General features: G+C 40.4%; 1 protein-coding gene and 1 long non-coding RNA gene across 5 annotated transcripts in view; both read right to left on the bottom strand.

Annotated features, from left to right (window-relative positions):
• Nucleotides 1-11,915: 11,915 nt before the first annotated feature.
• LOC147372778 (uncharacterized) lies at nt 11,916-12,672 on the bottom strand. Its single transcript, XR_015164283.1, has 2 exons — nt 12,575-12,672; nt 11,916-12,187 (listed from the first exon to the last, which is right to left on the bottom strand). It is a non-coding gene; the product is annotated as an uncharacterized LOC147372778 (long non-coding RNA).
• A 1,932-nt stretch (nt 12,673-14,604) lies between these two features.
• A2M (alpha-2-macroglobulin) overlaps nt 14,605-23,500 on the bottom strand; it is a 71,549-nt gene continuing 62,653 nt past the window's right edge. For all 4 annotated transcript variants that reach the window (XM_086402028.1, XM_086402031.1, XM_086402030.1 and 1 more), the window contains exons 30-37: nt 21,013-21,236; nt 20,074-20,292; nt 19,797-19,924; nt 18,318-18,408; nt 17,193-17,258; nt 15,664-15,766; nt 15,136-15,177; nt 14,605-14,800 (exon numbers count right to left, since the gene is read on the bottom strand). In XM_086402028.1, the coding sequence (XP_086258154.1) occupies nt 14,784-14,800; nt 15,136-15,177; nt 15,664-15,766; nt 17,193-17,258; nt 18,318-18,408; nt 19,797-19,924; nt 20,074-20,292; nt 21,013-21,236 (890 nt within the window). In that variant the 3' untranslated portion in view covers nt 14,605-14,783. The remainder of the gene's footprint in view (nt 14,801-15,135; nt 15,178-15,663; nt 15,767-17,192; nt 17,259-18,317; nt 18,409-19,796; nt 19,925-20,073; nt 20,293-21,012; nt 21,237-23,500) is intronic.

The following is a 23,500-nucleotide window of genomic DNA, read 5'->3' as shown; positions in this document are numbered from 1 at the left end:
CTGTATTCAGGTCACTGCCAGTTATCAACTCTAGTCCTGAATGACAGTGACTAGAGTGAATTCACTAGAGTGAATAAGAACAAAAAACCTAACATTAAGTGGCAAGGAAAGTAAAAGTATCAGCAGTAGCACGTGTCAGTAATGAATAAAAGAACAAAAGAGGATAAAACAGAAACACATCATATTTTTAATAGAAAGGTGACAGTTGATTACAGAAAACGAAGCTTTCCAAAAACTAAGAGAGAAAGGAGAAGATGCAGGTAGAATCAAGTGCTAATCTTGGTATCATTTTGGAGTGGTTCATAGTCACATGCGCTATGTCATTTCACTGTATGGCACAGGGACTTTCCCGGTGGTCCACTGCTTAAGACTCTGCGCTCCCAATGCAGAGGGCCCAGGTTTGATTCCTGGCTGGGGAACTAAGATCCCACATGTCATTCAGATGGCCAAAAGGTAAAAAAAAAAGTGCATCTGGTAGATGGCACAGAATTATCATAAAGCCCCTGATGTAGTGCTAGGTCCCCAGGCTTTTTCTGTCCTTAATAAACGAGTCATCTAACCCCCTACCCCATTTGGAAAGACAAAGCCATGCTGTCCATTTTTCTGTTTAAGTACCTTCTGTATTGGGTTATCCAAGTCAGGAAATCTTAGTGTTCTGCAGAGAACACTAGACTGGAAATCAAGAGCTTTTTCACTATTTGCCTGAAATGTAGCAATGATGTATTTGGAATTTTAGCTAGCTCTTCTGTTCTGTGTCTCCCTCCCAGGCCTACATCTGGCATTCAACATTCCTAAAACTTATTTTCATTAGAGGGCATTTCATCTGAATCGCTCTTTATACTCTGTGTCCTTACGTACATCACGTGGCTGCTGCCAATGCAGCATTTCCTAAAAGAGTGCCTCACCATTGTTTCTGAGATTGGTTGCCAACCAGGTCTTCAAGCTAACACATTTTTGACCTGACTAGGAGTTGTTCAGGGAGGGTTTCAAACAACAACCAGAATTCCAGTTCCTTTTTCAAATTACTCACTGCCTAAAACACTGAGAGATTAAAGCTGTTTAATGGGAAGGTCAATGGGAAAGCAGCCAAGTTCATACATGAAGAAGGAATGTTGACTGCCTGACAGCTATTGTGTAAAACGCTGTGTCAGACTTGTTTCCCAAGATGGCTGCCCGTCTCCCATCAAACATGATCTTTAAAAACAAAGAAGCAAATGCCTTCATTGAGTATAGCTGATGAACCATGAACTACACCTATTTGAAGTGTATATAATAATGAACTACAGGCTCTTTTGTCCCTGCCACTCCCTCATCAAGAACTAGAGTCCATTTTCCCTACTCTTCATTCTGGACTGAATATTTATGGCACTCACCTTTCTTTGTCTCCTCATCATTTATTGAGTTTGTGTACACATGTCTTGTCGGAGAAGGCAATGGCACTCCACTCCAGTACTCTTGCCTGGAAAATCCCAAGGACGGAGGAGCCTGGTAGGCTGCAGTCCATGGGGTTGCTAAGAGTCGGACACGACTGAGTGACTTCACTTTCACTTTCACTTTTCACTTTCGTGCACTGGAGAAGGAAATGGCAACCCACTCCAGTGTTCTTGCCTGGAGAATCCCAGGTTTTGGGGAGCCTGGTGGGCTACCGTCTATGGGGTTCCACAGAGTCGGACACGACTGAAGGGACTTAGCAGCAGCAGCAGCAGCAGCAGAGGAAGGAGCCAGAGCAGTAGGAGAAAATTCAGATAATATGGTATCATGAAAATAAAGGAAAACCAAGGCATGAAAATTTAAGAGGTATAAAAATGAATAAAGATTTTTACAAATTTGGGCAATTGTAAAATTTGTTTATTTTCAGTTTGGGTCAGATTTAATGAAGGATTATTTACATATAGAAACTTAGTCCTTTAGTATATAATTCTGTGTCACTCAGTTGTGTTTGACTCTCATGCAACCCCATGGACTGTAGCTTGCCAGTTCTCCACTGTCTCTGGGATTCTCCAGGCTAGAACACTGGAATGGGTAGTATTCCCTTCTCCAGGGGAGCTTCCTGACCCAGGGAGTGAATCCAGGTCTCCTGCATTGCAGGAGGATTCTTTACCTTCTGAGCCACAGGAGTTCTTTTAATTTTTAATTCTTCTAGGGTTAATTATTACTATTTATTATTTTGGTAAAATACTATAAACTTTCCTGAAACAGGAAATTCCTTGCTTGGAATATTGCTCTACCAAGTCAGATCCTTCTCCTCAGGGGTGGAATACACACTGCTCTGAGTACCACACTGAACTGCAAGACCAAATGGAGTTCTAGTCCTGTTTTTACACTGGATAGTTTATTGAACTCTATTTGAACTCTTATGGTATGCTAGGCTGTGTTATCTAATTTAACACTTCCAATTACCTCACCAAGTGGGTCTTATTATTGCCCCCACTTTAGAGATGGAGTACCCAGAGGTTAGGTCACCTACTGGGGACTCACAGCTAAGCGCAGCAAGAAAATCTGAACTCAGGTGTTCTGGGCCCAGGGCCCCAGCTTTTCTTCACCACTATGCAGCATTGCCTCTTTCATGTGCTTCTGATGAAGTCACCTTTGCTTCTAACCTAAGCTACAGCTTCCTGAGCACTAACACTGGGATAAGTAGATTTTCATGAGAAGAAGCCTTAGAAAGAACACTGAAGAGTTCAAGACTCGCATGATGATTGAGAATGTCTGGAGTTAGAATGCCAGGGTTCAAATCCTGAGTTCTCTGGTTTACTTAAGATTGCAAAGCCTCACTTTTACATCCTTAAAATGTGGATACTAATAGTATCTGCTCATAGGATTACTGTGAAAGTGCAGAAAGAAAGCTGTGTAATATGTTCATGACAGGGCAGGATGCAAGGTGAGCAAGGATAAGTGTTAGAGCACCTCCCTTTTCCCCACCCTTAGTAATAATAATAAAACAATAACAATGATAATAATCACTCTTCCCAAGATGTGTTAAGGGAAACAGTTATAAGTCTGCTACTGATATGAATGATGTAGGGAAGAAATTTATCAATCTTTAGACAATACAGCTACTAGATTATCTTTGTAAAGATTCTGTGAGGAACAGAGCTGCTATGACTTTAATACAGATTCTACAGCTTTTCAATACTTATTTCATCATGTAGTTTCTATAGTTAAGAGGAAGAGAGAAAAAAGGTGGAAGGAAAGAAGAAAGGGAAATCAAAGACAAGAAGGCAGGGAAGCCGGAGACAGGAAAATGCACAATATTTTTTCACCTTTTACAAGTTGCTGCATAAAAGTGAGCCTCTCCTGGAGGCTTTCCTGTTTAGAGATGTAATCATTTTCCATTTATACTCACACCTTCTTCCCCTGTTTTGCTTCCCATAGTGGGAAACATTTCTTATACGCAATTTAGCTTCCTCATTTATCTTGCTTTTTATCTTTCTCCTCACTCTAGAGCATAAGCTCTCTGTTGTTCAGTTGCTAAGTCTGTCTGACTCTGTGATGTCAGGCTTCCCTGTCCTTCACTGTCTCTCGGATTTTGCTCAGATTCACGTCCACTGAGACAGTGATCATATCTAACCATCTCATCCCGTCACGCGCTTCTTCTGCTCTCAATCTTTCCCAACATCTGGGTCCTTTCCGATGAGTCTGCTCTTATATCAGGTGGCCAAAGTATTGGAGCGTCAGCTTCAACATCAGTCCTTCCAATGAATATTCAGGGTTGATTTCCTTTAGGATTGACTGGTTTGATCTCCTTGCAATCCAAGGGACTCTCAAGAGTCTTCTCCAGCACTACCATTGGAAAGCATCAATTCTTTGGCGCTCAGCCTTCTTTATGGTCCGACTCTCACATTCGTACACAAGTACTGGAAAAACCATAGCTTTGACTAGACAGACCTTTGCTTGCAAAGTGATGTCTCTTCTTTTTAATATGCTGTCTAGGTTTGTCATAGCTTAAGCGCTTTAATTAAGCTCTCTGAAGGTGGGGATTTTTGTCTGTTTTACTTCCTAGTGGGCCAGAGTGTAGTTGCTCAATAAATAATGGTTGAATGATTGATGGACATGAAACAGAAAGCAAAAGCATTTGCAATTGGAGACAAAATAGGGATGATGAGCTAGAAGGCTTGAACCAATTTTATAAAATGTTAATTTCCTATAACAGTTACGGTATGACTGAAGAACTTACCTGTCTTCCCTTGGCATCCCACAAGTCTCCTTCTTGTATTTGCACTCTATCCAAATAAATTACACAAGAGTACATTTAGCTGCACTTTGCCTGAGTCCCACACCTTCTGAGGACATTTCTTTTGCTTAAATATTAACCTGCTTCAAGTACAGGAAGCCCAATTACTGGATATGACCAATTTTTTCTTCTCAGAATCTGAGCCCAACTATGTTTTGACATAACTCTTTTTACTAGTTTTTAATCAGAAACTAATCAGAATACACAAAGTGAAAAACATAACAAAACACTTTAAAAACTATCATTATCCACAAAGTTATAATTTGTTTCTTATTTTTAGCTGAACTTGATAGTTTAGGTAATTTTTTCATTTTGAAAAATGACCTGAAGAATAAAATACATTGATAATAACTGTCAACATCTGAAAATTAAAATCTTGATCCTTTAATGTTGTTCCAGAAAGGTCTCCAGCTCATTGTCCAGTGAAAATAATGGCTCATTTATTTTCCTGCTAAATTTCTCTCTATGGGGATTCTGATGTCTCTGCCATCCTGCATTTTTTAAAAGGATACTTGAAGGACATCTTTTAAGACAGTCAGTCCACAAACATAAAGCCAGTATAGAGGAATTAAAGAAAAAAAACTGGAATCCAAATGCAGGCTTTACTATTTTTTAAACCGTTTTTTCTAAATTGTAAATCAAATTGACTCAGTGAACCCTTTAAATGAAAGTCAATTTTTTATTGCCTAAGGGGTTGTATCTCCTCTCGGCCGCCACCCCTAACCTCGGACTCTGGGTAGCTCCTCTTGGCTGCCGCCCCTGACCTCGGACGTGGGGTAGCTCCTCCAGGCCGCCACCCCTAACCTTGGACGTTGGGTAGCTCCTCTCGGCTGTTCCTGAGCCGTCGCAGCCTGGCACTCTCGGCTGCTGCCCCTGACCTCGGACGTGGGGTAACTCCTCTTGGCCGCCTCCCAATTGCCAACATCCGCTGCATCATCGAAAAAGCAAGAGAGTTCCAGAAAAACATCTATTTCTGCTTTATTGACTATGCCAAAGCCTTTGACTGTGTGGATCCCAATAAACTGTGGAAAATTCTGAAAGAGATGGGAATACCAGACCACCTGACCTGCCTCTTGAGAAATTTGTATGCAGGTCAGGAAGCAACAGTTAGAACTGGACATGGAACAACAGACCGGTTCCAAATAGAAAAAGGAGTACGTCAAGGCTGTATATTGTCACCCTGCTTATTTAACTTCTATGCAGAGTACATCATGAGAAATGCTGGACTGGAAGAAGCACAAGCTGGAATCAAGATTGCCAGGAGAAATATCAATAACCTCAGATATGCAGATGACACCACCCTTATGGCAGAAAGTGAAGAAGAACTAAAAAGCCTCTTGATGAAGGTGAAAGAGGAGAGTGAAAAAGTTGGCTTAAAACTCAACATTCAGAAAACGAAGATCATGGCATCTGGTCCTATCACTTCATGGGAAATAAATGGGGAAACAGTGGAAACAATGTCAGACTTTATTTTTTTGGGCTCCAAAATCACTGCACATGGTGACTGCAGCCATGAAATTAAAAGATGCTTACTCCTTGAAAGGAAAGTTCTGACCAACCTAGATACCATATTGAAAAGCAGAGACATTACTTTGCCAACAGAGGTCCATCTAGTCAAGGCTATGGTTTTCCCTGTGGTCATGTATGGATGTGAGAGTTTGACTGTGAAGGCTTGAGCACCGAAGAATTGATGCTTTTGAAATGTGGTGTTGGAGAAGACTCTTGAGAGTCCCTTGGACTGCAAGGAGATCCAACCAGTCCATTCTGAAGGAGATCAGCCCTGGGATTTCTTTGGAAGGAATGAGGGTAAAGCTGAAACTCCAGTACTTTGGCCACCTCATGTGAACAGTTGACTCATTGGAAAAGACTCTGATGCCGGGAAGGACTGAGGGCAGGAGGAGAAGGGGAGGACAGAGGATGAGATGGCTGGATGGCATCACTGACTCGATGGACGTGAGTCTGAGTGAACTCCAGGAGTTGGTGATGGACAGGGAGGCCTGGTGTGCTTCGATTCATGGAGTCGCAAAGAGTAAGACACGACTGAGTGACTGAACTGAACTGAAGGGGTTGTATAAACTTCCATTGATTTTGCTGCAATTTTCTCCTTCCTTGACCCAACTGGGTAAAATCTGCCATTTATCTGTAAAAGATTAAGAATTTTATCTAGTGGAAGAAGAGTTTTTGCATGTTCTAATTCAGAGCCAGTTAATTTATTTTATCTGCTCTATAGTATTTTATTGCACAATACCACATTTTATTCTGCCCTTTTAATATTTAAACTGTGGTTTCTAGGTTTTTCTGATAACAATGCTGTAATGAGTGTTCTTGCATAGGCTCCTTATTTACATGTGGGGATTTCTTTATGGTAGATACGCAGAAGTGGAATTGTTACCATACTGCATGTATATTTTAGAATACTAACAAATTAGCCTTCAAGGTATATATTCCCCTTCTGCAATCTTGCCCAATTATAACAGTGCCAAACTTAAAAAATTTTTCCCAATGTGTATAAATAATGTTGTTTTAATTTGTATGTTTCTGATTACTAAACAGGCTAGGTAACTCCTGTGTTTACCAACCACTTATATTTCCTTTAGTTGTTTCATGTCTTTTGTCGATTTTTCTATTGATTTGTCTTATTCATGGTGATTTATAGCCTTTAAAAGATATATTCAAACACTAATATTTTTAAAATTGAAATACAGTTGATTTACAATGCTGTGTTAATTTCTGCTGTACACAGTGATTCAGTTATATATAGTTTATATATATGTGTGTGTGTGTATCTATCTATCTATCTATATATGGTAAAAGGCATGGCAACCCACTCCAGTATTCTTGCCTGGTGAATCCCATGGACAGAGGAGCCTGACGGGCTACAGTCCCTAGGGTTGCAAAGAGTGGGACATGACTGAAGCGACTAAGCAGGCAGGCACACACACACACACACACACACACACATATATATATATATGTTCTTTTTCATTATAGTTTATCCCAATAGGTTGGATACAGTTCCTTGTGCTGTACAGTAGGACCTTGTTGTTTATCCATTCTATGCATGTAACAGCTACATCTGCTAACCCCGAACTCCCACTCCATCCCTCTCCCATCCCATCTCCCTTGGCAACCACAAGTCTGTTCTCTGTTAGAGACGAATACTTGTTTATTTGAATTAAAAGTATCCTCTCCCAGTATGTCTTTTGTTTACCTAAAAATTTTTTGACCCTTGTTTGTAAGTTAGCTAGGTATATATTTTTAGATTTGAAGATATTTTCTCTCAATATTTTGAGATATTTTGTTATCTTCTGGCTTCAAGTACTGTTTTTGAGTAATCTGTTCCTTCTAATATATGTTCTTTGTCTTTGTTTTCTGAATTTCACTCTGATATGCCTAACATTGGATTTTTTGTGTGTGTTTTTACTATACTGAAGTATATAAAGTATAAAAATTGTCATTTCAACCATTATTTAAATGCATAATTCAGTAGCTTTAAGTATATATGCAATGTTGTATAATCATCACCACTATTTTATCTCCAAATCCTTTTTGCCACTCTTAAGAGAAGCGTTGTACCCATTAAGCAATAGCTCCCCAGTCTTCCACCTATCCCCTGTCCCTGGTATCCTCTAGTCTACTTTCTGTTTCTAAGACATCTTCTCTTTTAGATATTTCATATAAGTGGAATCATACAATATTTGTCCTTTTGTTTCTGGCTTATTTCACTTAGCATAATGTTTTCAAGTTTCATCTATGTTGTAGAAATGTCAGAACCATATCCCTTTTTTATGGCCAAATAATTTTCCACTGTAGGTACATACCACCTTTTATATATCCCTTCACCATCTGTTGATGGATTTTTGATTACCAGCTTATTGTGACTAATGGTGCTGTGAACAATGGCATACAAGTATCCATCTGATTGAGTTTTCTTTTCCAATTCTTTGGAGGTATATTCTTAAGAGTGGAACTGTCAAATCATATAGTAATTTTATGTTTAACTTTTTGAGGCTCCACCACACTTTTTCACAGAGGCTGCACCATTTTACATTCCTGGTAGCTGCACAAAGGCTATAATTTCTCTACATCCTTGACAACACTTGTTAATTTTTAAAACAATTATAGCCATTTTTGTAGATATAAAGTGGTATCTCATTATGGTCTCAATTTGTGTTTCTCTAATCAGTAATAGTATCAGGGTTCCTTCAGGTCAGTCAGTTCAGTCACTCAGTCATGTCTGACTTTTTGCGATCCCATGGACTGCAGCACACCAGGCTTCCCTGTCCATCACCAATTCCCGGAGCTTGCTTAAACTCATGTCCATCGAATTGGTAATGTCATCCAACCATCTCATTCTCTGTTGTCCCCTTCTCCTTCTGCCTTTAAAATCTTTCCCAGCATCAGGGTCTTTTCCAATGAGTCAGTTCTTTGCATCAGGTGGCCAAAGTATTGGAGTTTCAGCTTCAGCATCAGTCCTTTCAGTGAATATTCAGGACTGATTTCCTTTAGGATGGACTGGTCTGATCTCCTTGCAGTCCAAGGGACTCTCAAGAGTCTTGTCCAATACCACAGTTCAAAAGCATCCATTCTTTGGTGCTTAGCTTTCTTTATAATCCAACTCTCACATCCATACATAACTACTGGAAAAACCATAGCTTTGACTAGATGGACCTTTGTCGGCAAAGTAATGTCTCTGCTTTTTAATATGCTGTCTAGGTTTGTCATAGCTTTTCTTCCAAGGAGTAAGCATCTTTGAATTTCATGGCTGCAGTCACCATCTGCAGTGATTTTGGAGTCCCAAACATAGTCTCTTACTGTTTGCTTTGTTTCTCTATTTGCCATGAAGTGATATGACCGGATGCCATGATCAAAGTTTTCTGAATGTTGAGTTTTAAGCCAGTTTCTTCATTCTCCTCTTCCACTTTCATCAAGAGGCTCTTTAGTTCTTCTTCCCTTTTTTGCCATAAGGGTGGTGTCATCTGTGTGTCTGAGGTTATTGATATATCTCCTGGAAATTTTGATTCCAGCTTGTGCTTCATTCAGCCCGGCATTTCACATGATATACGTCACATTTAAGTTAAATAAGCAGAGTGACAATATGCAGCCTTGAGGTACTTCTTTTCCTATTTTGAACTAGTCTGTTTTCCCATGTCCAGTTCTAACTGCTGCTTCTTGACCTGCATACAGATTTCTCAGGAGGCAGGTAAGGTAGTCTTGGTAGTCCCATCTCTTCAAGAATTTCCCACAGTTTGTTGTTCTTTCAGGTACTTATATGTCATTTATATATCTTTGGAGAAATACCTATTCAAGTGCTTTGACATATTTTAACAAGTCTTCTAGGTGATTCTGATGCACACTAAGCTTTTAAAAATCAAGTGACTAGAAACTAATAAACTACTACCACAAATAATGTATTAACATAATCAGAACCAACTGGAATAAAGGTGTTAGTTTTTTTTTGAAAAAATATTTATTTATTTGTGCTGAGTCTTAGTTGTGGCACACGGGATCTAGTTCCTTGATCAGGGTTTGAACCTGGGTCCCCTGCATTGGGAGCTCCTTGTCTTAAGCACTGAGCACCAGGGAAGTTCCAAGTGTTAGTTTTTTGCTGTAAGACTATTTAATAGATCACAGTGAATATGTGCTATTCAGTTTTCAAAAGCTTGTCTCTTGTCTTCTTAAGTAGACAAAGGCTGAGGAGAAATAGATAAACATTTGGGGAAAGGAAGAGGAGAAATCGAATAAGTGGTGGATAAACAGAAACAAGAGCAGGAAAATACTTTCCACAAAACCAGATATGTGGAGTATTTAAGACCCAATGAGGATTATGAAGTAAGATGTCTTTAATTGTACTTTATATAGTAAGTATTCTTTTTTCTTGTACAGAAGGGCAGGTACTGAATTCAAGGACTTCTCTGTAGCTCAAATGGTTAAGAATTTGCCTGGGATTCAGGAAACCAGGGTTTGATCCTGGGCTGGAATATCCTCTGGAGAAGGGAATGGCAATCCACTCCAGTATTTTTGCCTGGAGAATTCCATGGACAGAGAAGCCTGGCAGGCTATAATTCGTGGGGTCGCAAAGAGTCGGACGTGGCTGAGCGACTAACACATACCTTGAAGTGAAGTGAAGTTGCTCAGTTGTGTCCGACTCTTTGTGACCCCATGAGCTACAGCCTACCATGCTCTTCCATCCATGGCATTTTCCAGGCAAGAGTACTGGAGTGGGCTGCCATTTCCTTTCCAGAGGATCTTCCCGACCCAGGGATCAAACCCCGGTCTCCCGCATTGTAGGCAGACGCTTTACCATCTGACCCATCGGGGAAGTCCAATAGTAACTATGCTCATGTGATTCAATAGTCAAATAATTTTAAATGGTACTCACTAAGTGGTCTCTTCCTATCCTTGAGAACCTCTGCCTACTTTTTCCTGTTCCTGTAGGTAGGTAAGTGCTTCCCCTTTTGACCGTGCTGGGTCTTCATTGTTATGCATAGGCGCTCAGGCTTAGTTGCCTGGTGGCATGTGGGAGGTGGATTCTTAACCACTGGACCATTGGGCAAGTCCCAGGTAAGTACATTTTTAGTAGCTTTTTTTTTCCCTTTCTGGTGGACATCATTCGAGTCTTAGTTTATGTAAGCGCAAAAAAAAAGGACACTTTATTTCCTTCCCCTCCCATTATTTAAGAGCCTGTTTTATGTATCCTGTCCTTTGCTCTATTGTTTTCTCATAACAGTATAATCCTGGAGATATTTCTGTATTGATATGTAGAGTGCTTTTTTCATTCTGTTTCCAGCCACATATTTTGCCATCGTTTAGATGTTTCCTAATATATTCTGAATTCTTGTGACCACTTTCATACAGTAAACTGTTATACCCTCACCTCCCAGTATTAACTTTTGATTTTTCAGTGGCGTTTACATGAATATAAAAGACATTTATTCTTCAGAGGTAGATCAAGTATTCTTTCTCTTTGAATTCCTGCCATAATCATGCAATCAACCTCTGACCTCTCTATCTCTTTTACTGTCATGTCTCCAAATACTTTTACAGAAAGAATAAATAGTTCACGAAATTTGATGTTGTCAAGGTTTATCATTCTTTAAAAGTCTGCTGAATTTTAATTCCATGATTCCCAACCAGTAGGCTGGTGGCAGATCTATTTTCAATTATAATTAGATCTTTTCTTCAGGATAAAGAACACGATGTAAAAATTCATGACTCAAGAGCGTCCAGGTCTCTCTGGTTACGAAAATAATGTCCAAAATCCTCTTACAATGAAAGGAAAAGTGAATCGAGTTATAAAAGAATTCATACAGAGTGCCTGGTAATTACCAGAATATCAGAATTTGAATGTAGTATGTCAAAACTTGAGAAGGTCATTGTATCTGGAGTCCATCCTAGTAATAAATAGTTTGCAATATTTATCATGTAGTATTACAATAAGCCAAATATGAATGTTTGTTTTATTCTTCAATGTAATTTCTCTAAGGAAAGAATTCCAATGTATTCAATTTTGCATCATAGCATGGAATATAGTGCCTGACACGCTGGAATGAATGAATAAACGTTTCTTGAGTGAGTCTTCTTGGTCCAAGGAGATACAGTGATTGATTTGCAACAAGCATACCCTTCAAGTACATTTGCAGTCATGACTTCCATAAGAACAAAGGACTAGACTAAGTGATAGAATTTATTATAATCCTGTTAGTTTATTTCCTTTAGTCATACATAGCATATTGAAAAGCAGAGATATTACTTTGCCAACAAAGGTCCATCTAGTCAAGGCTATGGTTTTTCCAGTGGTCATGTATGGATGTGAGAGTTGGACCGTGAAGAAAGCTGAGTGCCGAAGAATTGATGCTTTTGAACTGTGGTGTTGGAGAAGACTCTTGAGAGTCCCTTGGACTGCAAAGAGATCCAACCAGTCCATTCTGAAGGAGATCAGCCCTGGGATTTCTTTGGAAGGAATGAGGGTAAAGCTGAAACTCCAGTACTTTGGCCACCTCATGTGAACAGTTGACTTATTGGAAAAGACTCTGATGCTGGGAGGGATTGGGGGCAGGAGGAGAAGGGGACGACAGAGGAATAGATGGCTGGATGGCATCACTGACTCGATGGACATGAGTCTGGGTGAACTCCAGGAGTTGGTGATGGACAGGGAGGCCTGGTGTGCTTCGATTCATGGGGTTGCAAAGAGTTGGACATGACTGAGCGACTGAACTGAGGAGAAGGCAATGGCACCCCACTCCAGTATTCTTGCCTAGAGAATCCCGTGGACAGAGGAGCCTGGTGGGCTGCTGTCCGTAGGGTTGCACAGAATCAGACATGACTGAAGTGACTTACCATGCATGCATGCATTGGAGAAGGAAATGGCAAACCACTCCAGTATTCTTGCTTGGAGAATCCCAGGGACAGAGGAGCCTGGTGGGCTGCCATCTATGGGGTTGCACAGAGTTGGACATGACTGAAGTGACTTAGCAGCAGCAGCAGTCATACCCCTAATTTCTTTTATATTTCATGACTTAGATTGATCTAATTATAACATTTATTCAGCTCTGAAATGTTGTTTTCTTGGCCTTGTTGTCTGGTGTGGGTTGGAGAGGCAGAATGGTTTGAGGTTATGAGTGTAGACTTGGAAGCCAGACTTCTTGATATTGAATTCTGGTTTAGCCATTTACTCCCTGAATAACTTGGGGAAATTACACCTCTCTGTGCCTCAGTGTCCTCACTTGCTATGAAAGTGAAAGTGTTAGTCACTCAGTTGTGTCCCCAACTCTTTGTGACCCCGTGGACTGTAGCCCACTAGGCTCCTCTGTCCATGGGATTCTCCAGGCAAGAATACTTGAGTGGGCTGCCATTTCCTCCTCCAGGGGATTTTCCAAACCCTGGTATCCTGCATTGCAGGCAGATTTGTTTATTGTCTGAGCCACCAGGGAAGCCTCAATTGTTATAATAATACCTATTTCATAGGGTTGATATATTAATACCTATGAAGTGCTTAGAGTAGAATCTAGCACAAAGGTGATTAACTTTCTTAAAGATTTTTTTGATGTGGACCATTTTAAAAGTCTTTATTGAATTCGTTATAATATTGCTTCTGTTTTATATTTTTTGGCTAAGAGGCACATATGATCTTAGCTCCCTAACTAAGGATCGGACCCACACCCCACTGCATTGGAAGGCAAAGTTAACCACTGAGAGCCAGGGAAGTTCCAGGGTGATAGCTTTTAGCTTTTACTTTTGCCTAGCCTGGAGACAAAGCTAAGGGTGCTTGAACTTCAAAGACCTTCACAGTTCTTTGTTTATAGCATCCAGGCTCTGTCAGACTCAACCAAATGAAGGCTAGGACACCTAGGACTTTCCAGGGACCTTCTCTTCAAACTCTGGAAGCTTCTACTCCTCCATCCATATGATGGATGATTTAATGCATCTGAGTATCTCCTTGAGTTTGTATTCATCCTTTGATTCTGGCTCAAAGTTCCAAAAAAAGAGATGTTTCAATGTAACACTCTTATTTAGGCTTTGAGCCCTATGTATTCTTTCTTCTAGGAAAACTCACTTCTCTTTGAATCACCTCTTCAGTATTTTCAATCTGTCATCCTTCACTGAATCTGATACCCAAGGTTAACTAACTGATCACATATATTGATCAATGGCAGATTTGGTTCTCAGGACACATAACTTTCAATTCAAATCAAGTCCCAATTAATATGCTGCCTCCCTATGTTGGACAGTCAACTTTCTATTTCATTACTTCCCTTTAATGTGGAGTCTTTCTTTCTCCAGACAGCCTTTTGTTCTCTCATAAATCCACTCTTTGGCTTTTTCTTAGAGTCCTGCCATAACCAAACACACTTTAAATGCTCCTAGTATATAATCCAATACTTTCTTCTTTTCCCGGCAACCTTTAAATGAAGCCTACTCAGACTACCATCTCTGTAATGTTTCTCATTTTTGAAGTCCCTTAACCCTTGACTTTTTAAACAGTAATTTTATTTATTTATTTTTGGCTGTGCTGGGTCTGTATTGCTGCACAAAGGCTTTCTCTAGTTGTGGTGAGTGGGGGCTACTCTCTACTTGCAGTGGTGGGCTTCTCGTTGCGGTGGCTTCTCTTGTTGCAGAGCATGGGCTCTAGTGTGTGCAGACTTCAGTAGCTGCAGCGTGTGGGCTCAGCAGCTGCAGCTCCTGAGTGCTAGAGCACACACTCAATAGTTGTTGCACATGGGCTTAGTTGCTCCACAGGATGTGGTATCTTTCCTGATCGGGGATCAAATCCTTGTCTCCAGCATTGGCAGGTGGATTCTTTACCACTGAGCCAGCACGGAAACCCCTTTCTATGAATTTTTATCTCAGGAGTCCATGGGAATCACATGGAAGTGTAATAAACATTTATTGAGTAAATGAGAAAACAGTGATAGAGACTGACCAGAAAAAAAAAAAAAAAAGGTTTATTCAACAAGCCTTCAGAGATGTTAAAAATTGTCTTTCTTCCACGGAGATCTGAGTCTGTGGAACAGGGAATCCAGCAAAGCAGTTTTCATTGACATGGTCTTTAAGCATTTCCAGTATCTGTGATAGTGGAAAGGACAGAAAGTTCAGATGGACATGGGTTTCTGGAGCAGTGGAAATTCCTTCCCTGAGATCTGGGTGGCATATTGCCAGAGGAAATCCAGTTAGTATAGTGGAAATGAGATTCATTACTTAAAATGATTCAACTTGCAGTTCTATGAACCGTCTGAGATTTGACTATCAGGGGCCCCTTTTCAATAAAGGTATTTTTTTTAACAATAAGTTGCACCTTGAGCAGTATGATATCCATGAAAAATATTTAGCCAGAATTTTATGGAGGAGATTTGAGGGGAGACAAAGTGGTTCTCATTCCATCTGGAAGGAGGTTTGCTTACCTTTGCTGCAAGGAGCACTGTACTCAGCAACTGCAAACTCATCTGAATAAAAACAAAAACAGTCAAACAAAGTGAGAGGGAAAGCAAACATCGATGGGATATAGGTTAGTGAGAGAATCTTTATTGTGGGAAGAATTGTATCAGAAACACCAGCATCATTCATTTGATGTGTTCTCACTGCCTTGTGTCTTCAAATACTTTATGTTATGCTTTCCTTTACCCTAAACTCTTGAAGGGCAGCAGTTTAGATATCATACTTATTTAAATTTCATATTGTCCTATAGTTGATTTTAACTGAAGAAAAAAGAACTAGATATCCTACAGGTGCTTTGTATTAGGAATAGTACAATTATACAATAGGTAATTTCTACAATGTTTGTGTAGAAGACAAAGACAGGAGAATCAGACTTGGTGGAGACAAAATGAACTGATGAGAGCAGTTAGTTTAATGAACTGGCCCAACACATCTTTCAAGTATAAATCTCTGATCAAGAATTTAATTTCTGTGTGAACGTTGCTCTCACTCACCTGTCTCATAATAGTCATAGACTTTCACTATGGCAGGTTTCAGATCCCTTACTGGGATGTCTTGCAGAACTGTGAAGGTCAAGGTCAGGGTCTCATTTGTCACCTATAAAGCAAAAAGGAATTAAATGACCCTCCAGGGAGCTTCCGTCTCTCTTCTTTGAGTGAGTTTAAGTATTCACCTCTTTTGGGGAAAAACTTTTTGTCAACTAACAGGGTCCTTAAATTGGGTTAAAAGCTCTCAAAGTAGATGAAAACTTCCCCAAACTGTTTCTTAAATAGCTAAAACTATTCATACACTCCCATTAATATGAGTTCATGGCTCTGTTTATCGGGGTGAATGATGTATGCTTTTTATTGTTTGAATACCTATGTTTATTTTTAAGTATCAGAATTCAATATTTTCAGTTCTCTATCATGCAGAAATACTTGTTAACTCAAAATACGTGTATATATATATATATATATGGCTGAGTCCTTTCGCTTTTCACCTGAAGCTGACACAACATTGTTAATTGGCTCATGTATGCGTGCTAAGTTGCTTCAGTTGTGTCTGACTCTTTGCGACCCTATAGACTACAGCCCACCAGGCTTCTCTATCCATGGGATTTTCCAGGCAAGAATACTGGAGTGGGTTGCCATGCTCTCCTCCAGGGGATCTTCCTGAACCAGAGATTGAACTCTTGTCTGTTATGTCTTCTGCATTGGCAGGTAGGTTTTTTACCACTGAGCCACCTGGGAAGCCCAACTGGCTATACCCCTGTATAAAATAAAAAGTTTTTAAAAAAAGGAATATAAAAGGCAGATCGCTGCAGACTTAAGTTTCATAAAATTGTAAGCTATAATATCCATCAATATGGGAACAAATAAACTATGTAACAACACACAACTACAAAACCAGATTGGTTTATTGATGGACTGATCTTATATTTTATGGTCTAAGTCCTTCCTGAGATTGGTATTACCCTTTTGTCTTACTGATGTGATGTTGAAATGTGTGTGTGCTGAGTCATGTCCAACCCTTAGCGATGCCAAGGACTATAGCCCACCAGGCTCCTCTGTCCATGGGATTTCTCAGGCAAGAATACTGGAGTCGGTTGCCATTTACTTCTCCAGGGGATCTTCCTGACCCGGGGATCAAACCCTTGTCTCTTAAGTCTCCTGCATTGGCAGGTGGATTCTTTACCATTGGTGTCACCTGGTATATGATATTATGTTGATTATGTTGATATAATAATTGACTAACCCCAATGGTTGCTTCCTTCTATTATGCAGTATTTGCAAAATAACTTGTGCACATAAGTCAGCACCTTTTGTGGAGAATTTCTTGCTTTTGGGGGGTCCTAGAAATATTCATATCCCAATATTATATATAAGTCATTTCTTCCCATAGTCCCAGATGAAATATAAATAGAGGAGAGGAGAATATTTATTGGAACTAATGTTAGAATTCTCAAATTTTTAGTATGGAGATGATGTCTCCAAAAATGTCTTATCTGTATATTTTGCAACTAGACTGGCAGGGCACTCACCTTATCCAGATAAATCAAAACATGGTTGTTGCTAACTTCTGTTCGGCTCACGTTAGATCTTTCTAGCTGAAGAAAATTAAGACATTGTAAATGTTAATAAACAGATGAAAACCCTGGGGAACCAGATAAAAGAATGCTTATTACCAAACTAAGCCTGAGGGTGAAATTTCTTGAAATGCTTTTTATAAGCAAAGACAATAATGTGGCAAAATTAAAGAGGAAAGGTAATTGGGATGCAGGGTTTAATATTAGTATGATACAGGACCTATGTATAAAGTTGATTTATTTGAGGAACAGGGAACAAAAAAGCTTAGAAATTACCCATATCTCAAGGTTCAATTCACATTCCATTCCTTTATGGAGGCTTTTTTTTTTCTTTACTTTTTCTTATTCTCAGTTTTCTCTGTACTTCTGCAATAGTTCTACTTTGTTAATCTTTTTCATATTTTTTCACTGGTTCATGTGCTTATGCTTTATTTTCTGAAGATTCTAAGCTCCGTTAAAGTAAGAGCCTGCCAACACTTTTTTTCCTAGTAGATGGGGCTCCTACCATAGTGCTGTTCATGACAGGAGACAGACTGCTGCTGTGTCACTAAAGCAGTGGACAGGAAGGATGCTGGAGCTGGCATCCAGCATCCAGGTCTGCCCAGGAAGCTCAGAAGACTAAATTAATATGATCCCTAATAGCTGCCACCCCAGTATGACCCATGGTGGAAGAACAGTCTCAAAATTGTCTGAGTTGACCACTGAAGTTAGTAGTGAAAGACTAGTTAATGATAACAATGCTTCATAAAACTAGAAGAAAAGGAGAAAGTTTTACAGACCATTTGTTTTTCATGGGTGGCAGTTTTGGGTTATTAGTACTTAAAATTAATATTTCAAATTAATATCTTAATGGAAATGTGACCAAAAAATCCATCACAAAATTTTGAGACCCATTAAAGCAAAGTTTAATGGGAAAACAAACAACTCCCCATACAAACATACTAAATTATATTTCTGCATTTGGTGAAAGTAATGTCTTTGGTAGGAGTTGATTTAATAGTATTTTATATTAATGTCTTAGTCTAGAGATATATAAAACATTAAATAAAATAGAGTCTCCTTGGCTTATTGTAAACCTACCATTTTCACTGTTGGTTTCAAGGGAATGAAGCCAGATACCATCTTCACGTCAACAATTGCCATATTGGAGGCTGGACGGCTTCCAATATAACTAAAAATCCAGGGAAGAAAGGAGTTAGGATTTTCTGTGTCATTAAATATTCTTTTTCTATGTCCATTAAGCACATAAGAGTCCTGAAAGGTACCAGAAATCTTCCTAAATTTCTTATCAAGGAGCTAAAAAAACTGGCTGTGCATTAGAATCTTCAGGGGAGACTGTTGAAGCCACAGAGACCAGGCCTTACTCCAGACCAGATGAATCAGAATTGCATGGGTGTGACCTCTGAGCATCTGCCTTTTAAGAAAGCTCTATAAGTGCTGTATAGTTGGGCAGTTCAGTTTAGTCGCTCAGTCATGTCTGACTCTTTGCGACCCCATGGACTGTACCATGCCAGGCCTTCCTATCCATCACCAACTCCCGTCCAACACCATACTCAAACTCATGTCCATCGAGTTGGTGATGCCATCCAACCATCTCATCCTCTGCCGTCCCCTTCTCCTCCCACCTTCAGTCTTTCTCAGCATCAGGGTCTTTTCATATGAGTCAGTTCTTCATATCAGGTGGCCAAAGTATTGGAGTTTCAGCTTCAGCAACAGTCCTTCCAATGACTATTCAATACTGATTTCCTTTAGGATGGACTGTTGGATCTCCTTGCAGTCCAAGGGACTCTCAAGAGTCTTTTCCAACACCACAGTTCAAAAGCATAGATGGGCATGAGATTGCTAATCTATCCAGTTATTTGTTACATGTACTTTGTCTTTTTTCCTGAATAATATCCCCAACCAGGTTATAATATTCTTGTTGTTCAGTCACTAAGTCGGGTCTGACTCTTTGTATCCCATAGACTACAGGATGCCAGGCTCCCTTGTCCTTCCTATCTGCCAGAGTTTGCTCATAATATCTTGTGGACAGATACAAATAGCCCAGTAGTTACTTGAAAATGGCTGCATATGTATATATTTCCCCCAGATTGATTATTTTATATATAATCTGAGATTTAATTATCACCAGTAGGAATTTTAACTAGAGAGTCACTACTCCCTTCTATTCATACTTTGCAAGAGGTCTCCACCTTTGTCCTGGATAAAGCAAGAATAATATCGGATTTCATGACAATAGAATGAAATCAGGATGAATCATTATATTAGAATAAAATCAGGAATTCAGGTTAGAGGCAAGGGGTAATGTTCTTTATGTAATTATTATTGAGGGGGTTAATAAGCTATAAATAAGGAGATTAGACATTAAGAGATCCTGCAGTGGGGGATATACAATGTAAACTTCATCACTGAGAAATTCTGTGTCAACATGGGAACAGGTTGCTTTTTCAATAAATGCAGAACAGACATTCACCGTCATGCTGCTCTGCTTAATGCGGAGTTCTAGTGAGAAGATTGGCTGTTATACTCAGAACTACATGATGCAGTCAGAGGTCTTACCTGACACTCAGTGAGATCTGGAAGCTGGTGTGGGCTTTGGGTCCATCACAAGTTTGGGGCAGAGTCTGCACCTCCAAAGCAAATGGGAACTCATCTTTTTTCGGGAGAATATTGTATTTCAAAGATGTCTGTGGAACAGAGAAAAATCTGTGATTTTTCCTTCTCCAGGACTCCGCCCAGATACCTCAACCCTTTCTCTCATTTGCGCCATCGTTCACTGAGTTACGACTTTTCATTGACCGTGGTGACTCTGGATCTTCTGTGCCCAGAATCTCACCTGGAGGTAAACACATCCTTCTCCTGTGACTGACATGCTGTACTCTCCAGGCACCTCTGGCAATGAAACCTGCTGTAGTAACAGGCGGTTGCTGTTTTCCACTTGGAATTTTGTGGAAAATGTCCCTGAAGACTGGATGGTCACCTGTGCAGCCTTCCTAGCGCTGGTGAATGTGGCTGCTCCGTATCTGGACAAGGCGTGGAGAGCTACCACTGTGTCCTGGAAGAGACAGGTGAGAGGACCCACTTAGGCATGACAGCCCTTGAAAGACCCAAAAGTCCATGTTGTTAATAGTGAAAGTCACTCAGTCATGTCTGACTCTTTGCGACCCCATGGACTGTAGCCCGCCAGGCTCCTCTGTCCATGGAATTCTCCAGGCAAGAATACTGCAGTAGTTAGCCTTTCCCTTCTCCAGGGTATCTTCCTAACCCAGGGATTGAACCCAGGTCTCCCGCATTGCAGGCAGATTCTTTACTGTCTGAGCCACCAGGGAAGCCCAAGAATATTGGAGTGGGTAGCCTATCCCTTCTCCTGGGGAACTTCCCAACCCAGGGATAGAACCAGGGTCTCCTGCATTGCAGGAGGATTCTTTACCAGCTGCATTACCAGGGAAACCCAAAATCCATGTTAGTTGCCACAAAAGGAGCTTCGGTTTCCTATTTCCTGTTCCCCTCACTACTTTAGTAGTAGAATCCTCATTTTAAGATTGATTATAATCCTTACATAGATGACAGAACCATATCCTTTGCGTATCTACCTTGGACTGTATGGTTCTGTCATGTATCTATCCTTATTTCTCACCATCCTTGAATACTAATAACATTTTTCCTCATTTCAAATTATTCTTATCTTCATTTTTTTCTTCTTATACATGTTTGTATCTCGTTCAAACATTTTGCTACCTGAAGGTGAAGTGAAAGGTTCTGGCTAAGCACGGACCTGGGTGGAGGAGAAGCCCCCCTGGCAATTCTGCTGCTTTGAGATCCACTTCACGATGCTCGTGGCACGTTTGAGGTCCTCTGGGTTCGGGGCCGGCTGGGCCGTGACGTGAGCAAGGATCACGTAGGCCGTCATCTCCACCTCCGCAGACGGAGCCCTGGGTTGGTAAATGTCCTCCGTGAGCACCCTGGGTTTCTGAGGTCGTGTCCAGTGGATGGTATTATCTGGATGTGAGAAAAAGATTTTTTCATGTGTTATGTAAGTGACCACATACTCATGTTCAACTTCAAGTAAAAGTACAGGAGCCAGACCTGCAGTGAGGGTTTCCTTCCAATGACAGTCTGTTAAACCTTATCTGGATGCTTTTCCTTATGGGACAAGCTGAACCTAACTTCTCATAGAACTTGGGCTAAGGCGGTCATGTTGTTGGAGTCCAAAGCCTACAGCCATCCAAGTTGTGAAATGGTTGCTGCAGTTGTATTGGTGGAAGAAATAGCTGAGCAAGTTCTCTGATTGGTTGTAGTAATTTCCTGTATCTGATGTTATTCTAACCTTGTCTAGGGTTTGTTCCCGGAGAAGGCAATGGCAACCCACTCCAATACTCTTGCCTGGAAAATCCCATGGACAGAGGAACCTGGTAGGCTGCAGTCCATGGGGTCGCCAAGAGTTGGACACGACTGAGCGACTTTACTTTCACTTTTCACTTTCATGCATTGGAGAAGGAAATGGCAACCCACTCCAGTGTTCTTGCCTGGAGAATCCCAGGGACAGAGGAACCTGTTGGGCTGCCGTCTATGGGGTCGCACAGAGTTGGACACGACTGAAGTGACTTAGTAGCAGCAGGGTTTGTTCAATTTTCTATAAAGCCTGTCTTTGGAGATTGCTTATGAGGATCACAAATCACATGAGATAATGGAGTTTTCACTGATTAGATTAAAAAAGTAGAGTAATTCTCAAAATACCAAACGCTGACAGGGTGTGAAATAACAGGTTCTGATTTATACTGCTGTGGGAAGTAAATAGCTCTTTGGAGAGTAATTTGGCAGTAATCCAGCAAAGGGGAAAATGTACTGAGCTCACGAATCCACCGGTTATGCTTTCCAAGTTCAAGTTAGACAAACTCAGGTACTACCCTCTCAAGGAGAATATGAGTATTCATTGCATCATGGTTTGCCACAGAAGTAAATAAACAAGAAAAGATCCATGAGAAGAGACACTCTATATAAGTTATGACCTTTCAGTATATTGTAATGTATTATGCTAGTCAATCTAATAACACGGACCATAGCCTTGTCTAACTCAGTGAAACTAAGCCATGCCCTGTGGGGCCACCCAAGATGGGTGGGTCATGGTGGAGAGGTCTGACAGAATGTGGTCCACTGGAGAAGGAAATGGAAAACCACTTCAGTATTCTTGCCTTGAGAACCCCATAAACAGTATGAAAAGGCAAAATGATAGGATACTGAAAGAGGAACTCCCCAGGTCAGTAGGTGCCCAATATGCTACTGGAGATCAGTGGAGGAATAACTCCAGAAAGAATGAAGGGACGGAGCCAAAGCAAAAACAATACCCAGCTGTGGATGTGACTGGTGATAGAAGCAAGGTCCGATGCTGTAAAGAGCAATATCGCATAGGAACCTGGAATGTCAGGTCCATGAATCAAGGCAAATTGGAAGTGGTCAAACAGGAGATGGCAAGAGTGAATGTCGACATTCTAGGAATCAGTGAACTAAAATGGACTGGAATGGGTGAATTTAACTCTGATGACCATTATATCTACTACTGCAGGCAGGAATCCCTCAGAAGAAATAGAGTAGCCATCACGGTCAACAAAAGAGTCCAAAATGCAGTACTTGGATGCAATCTCAAAAACGATAGAATGATCTCTGTTCGTTTCCAAGGCAAACCATTCAATATCACAGTAATCCAAGTCTGTGCCCCAACGAGTAATGCTGAAGAAGCTGAAGTTGAATGGTTCTATGAAAAACTACAAGACCTTTTAAAACTAACACCCAAAAAAGATGTCCTTTTCATTATAGCGGACTGGAATGCAAAAGTAGGAAGTCAAGAAACACCTGGAGTAACAGGCAAATTTGACCTTGGAATACGGAATGAAGCAGGGCAAAGGCTAATAGAGTTTTGCCAAGAAAATGCACTGGTCATAACAAACACCCTCTTCCAACAACACAAGAGAAGACTCTACACATGGACATCACCAGATGGTCAATACCGAAATCAGACTGATTATATTCTTTGCAGCCAAAGATGGAGAAGCTCTACACAGTCAACAAAAACAAGACCAGGAGCTGACTGTGGCTCAGATCATGAATTCCTTATTACCAAATTGAGACTTAAATTGAAGAAAGTAGGGAAAACCACTAGACCATTCAGGTATGACCTAAATCAAATCCCTTATGATTATACAGTGGAAGTGAGAAATAGATTTAAGGGCCTAGATCTGATAGATAGAGTGCCTGATGAACTATGG

Source organism: Bos grunniens, chromosome 5 (genome assembly GCF_055505025.1).
Source record: "Bos grunniens cultivar Pamir isolate PY7600 chromosome 5, Bosgru_T2T1.0, whole genome shotgun sequence".
Classification (NCBI taxonomy): Eukaryota; Metazoa; Chordata; class Mammalia; order Artiodactyla; family Bovidae; genus Bos; species Bos grunniens.
Note: the sequence above shows the minus strand (reverse complement) of the source record. Positions and strands in the feature narration are given on the sequence as shown.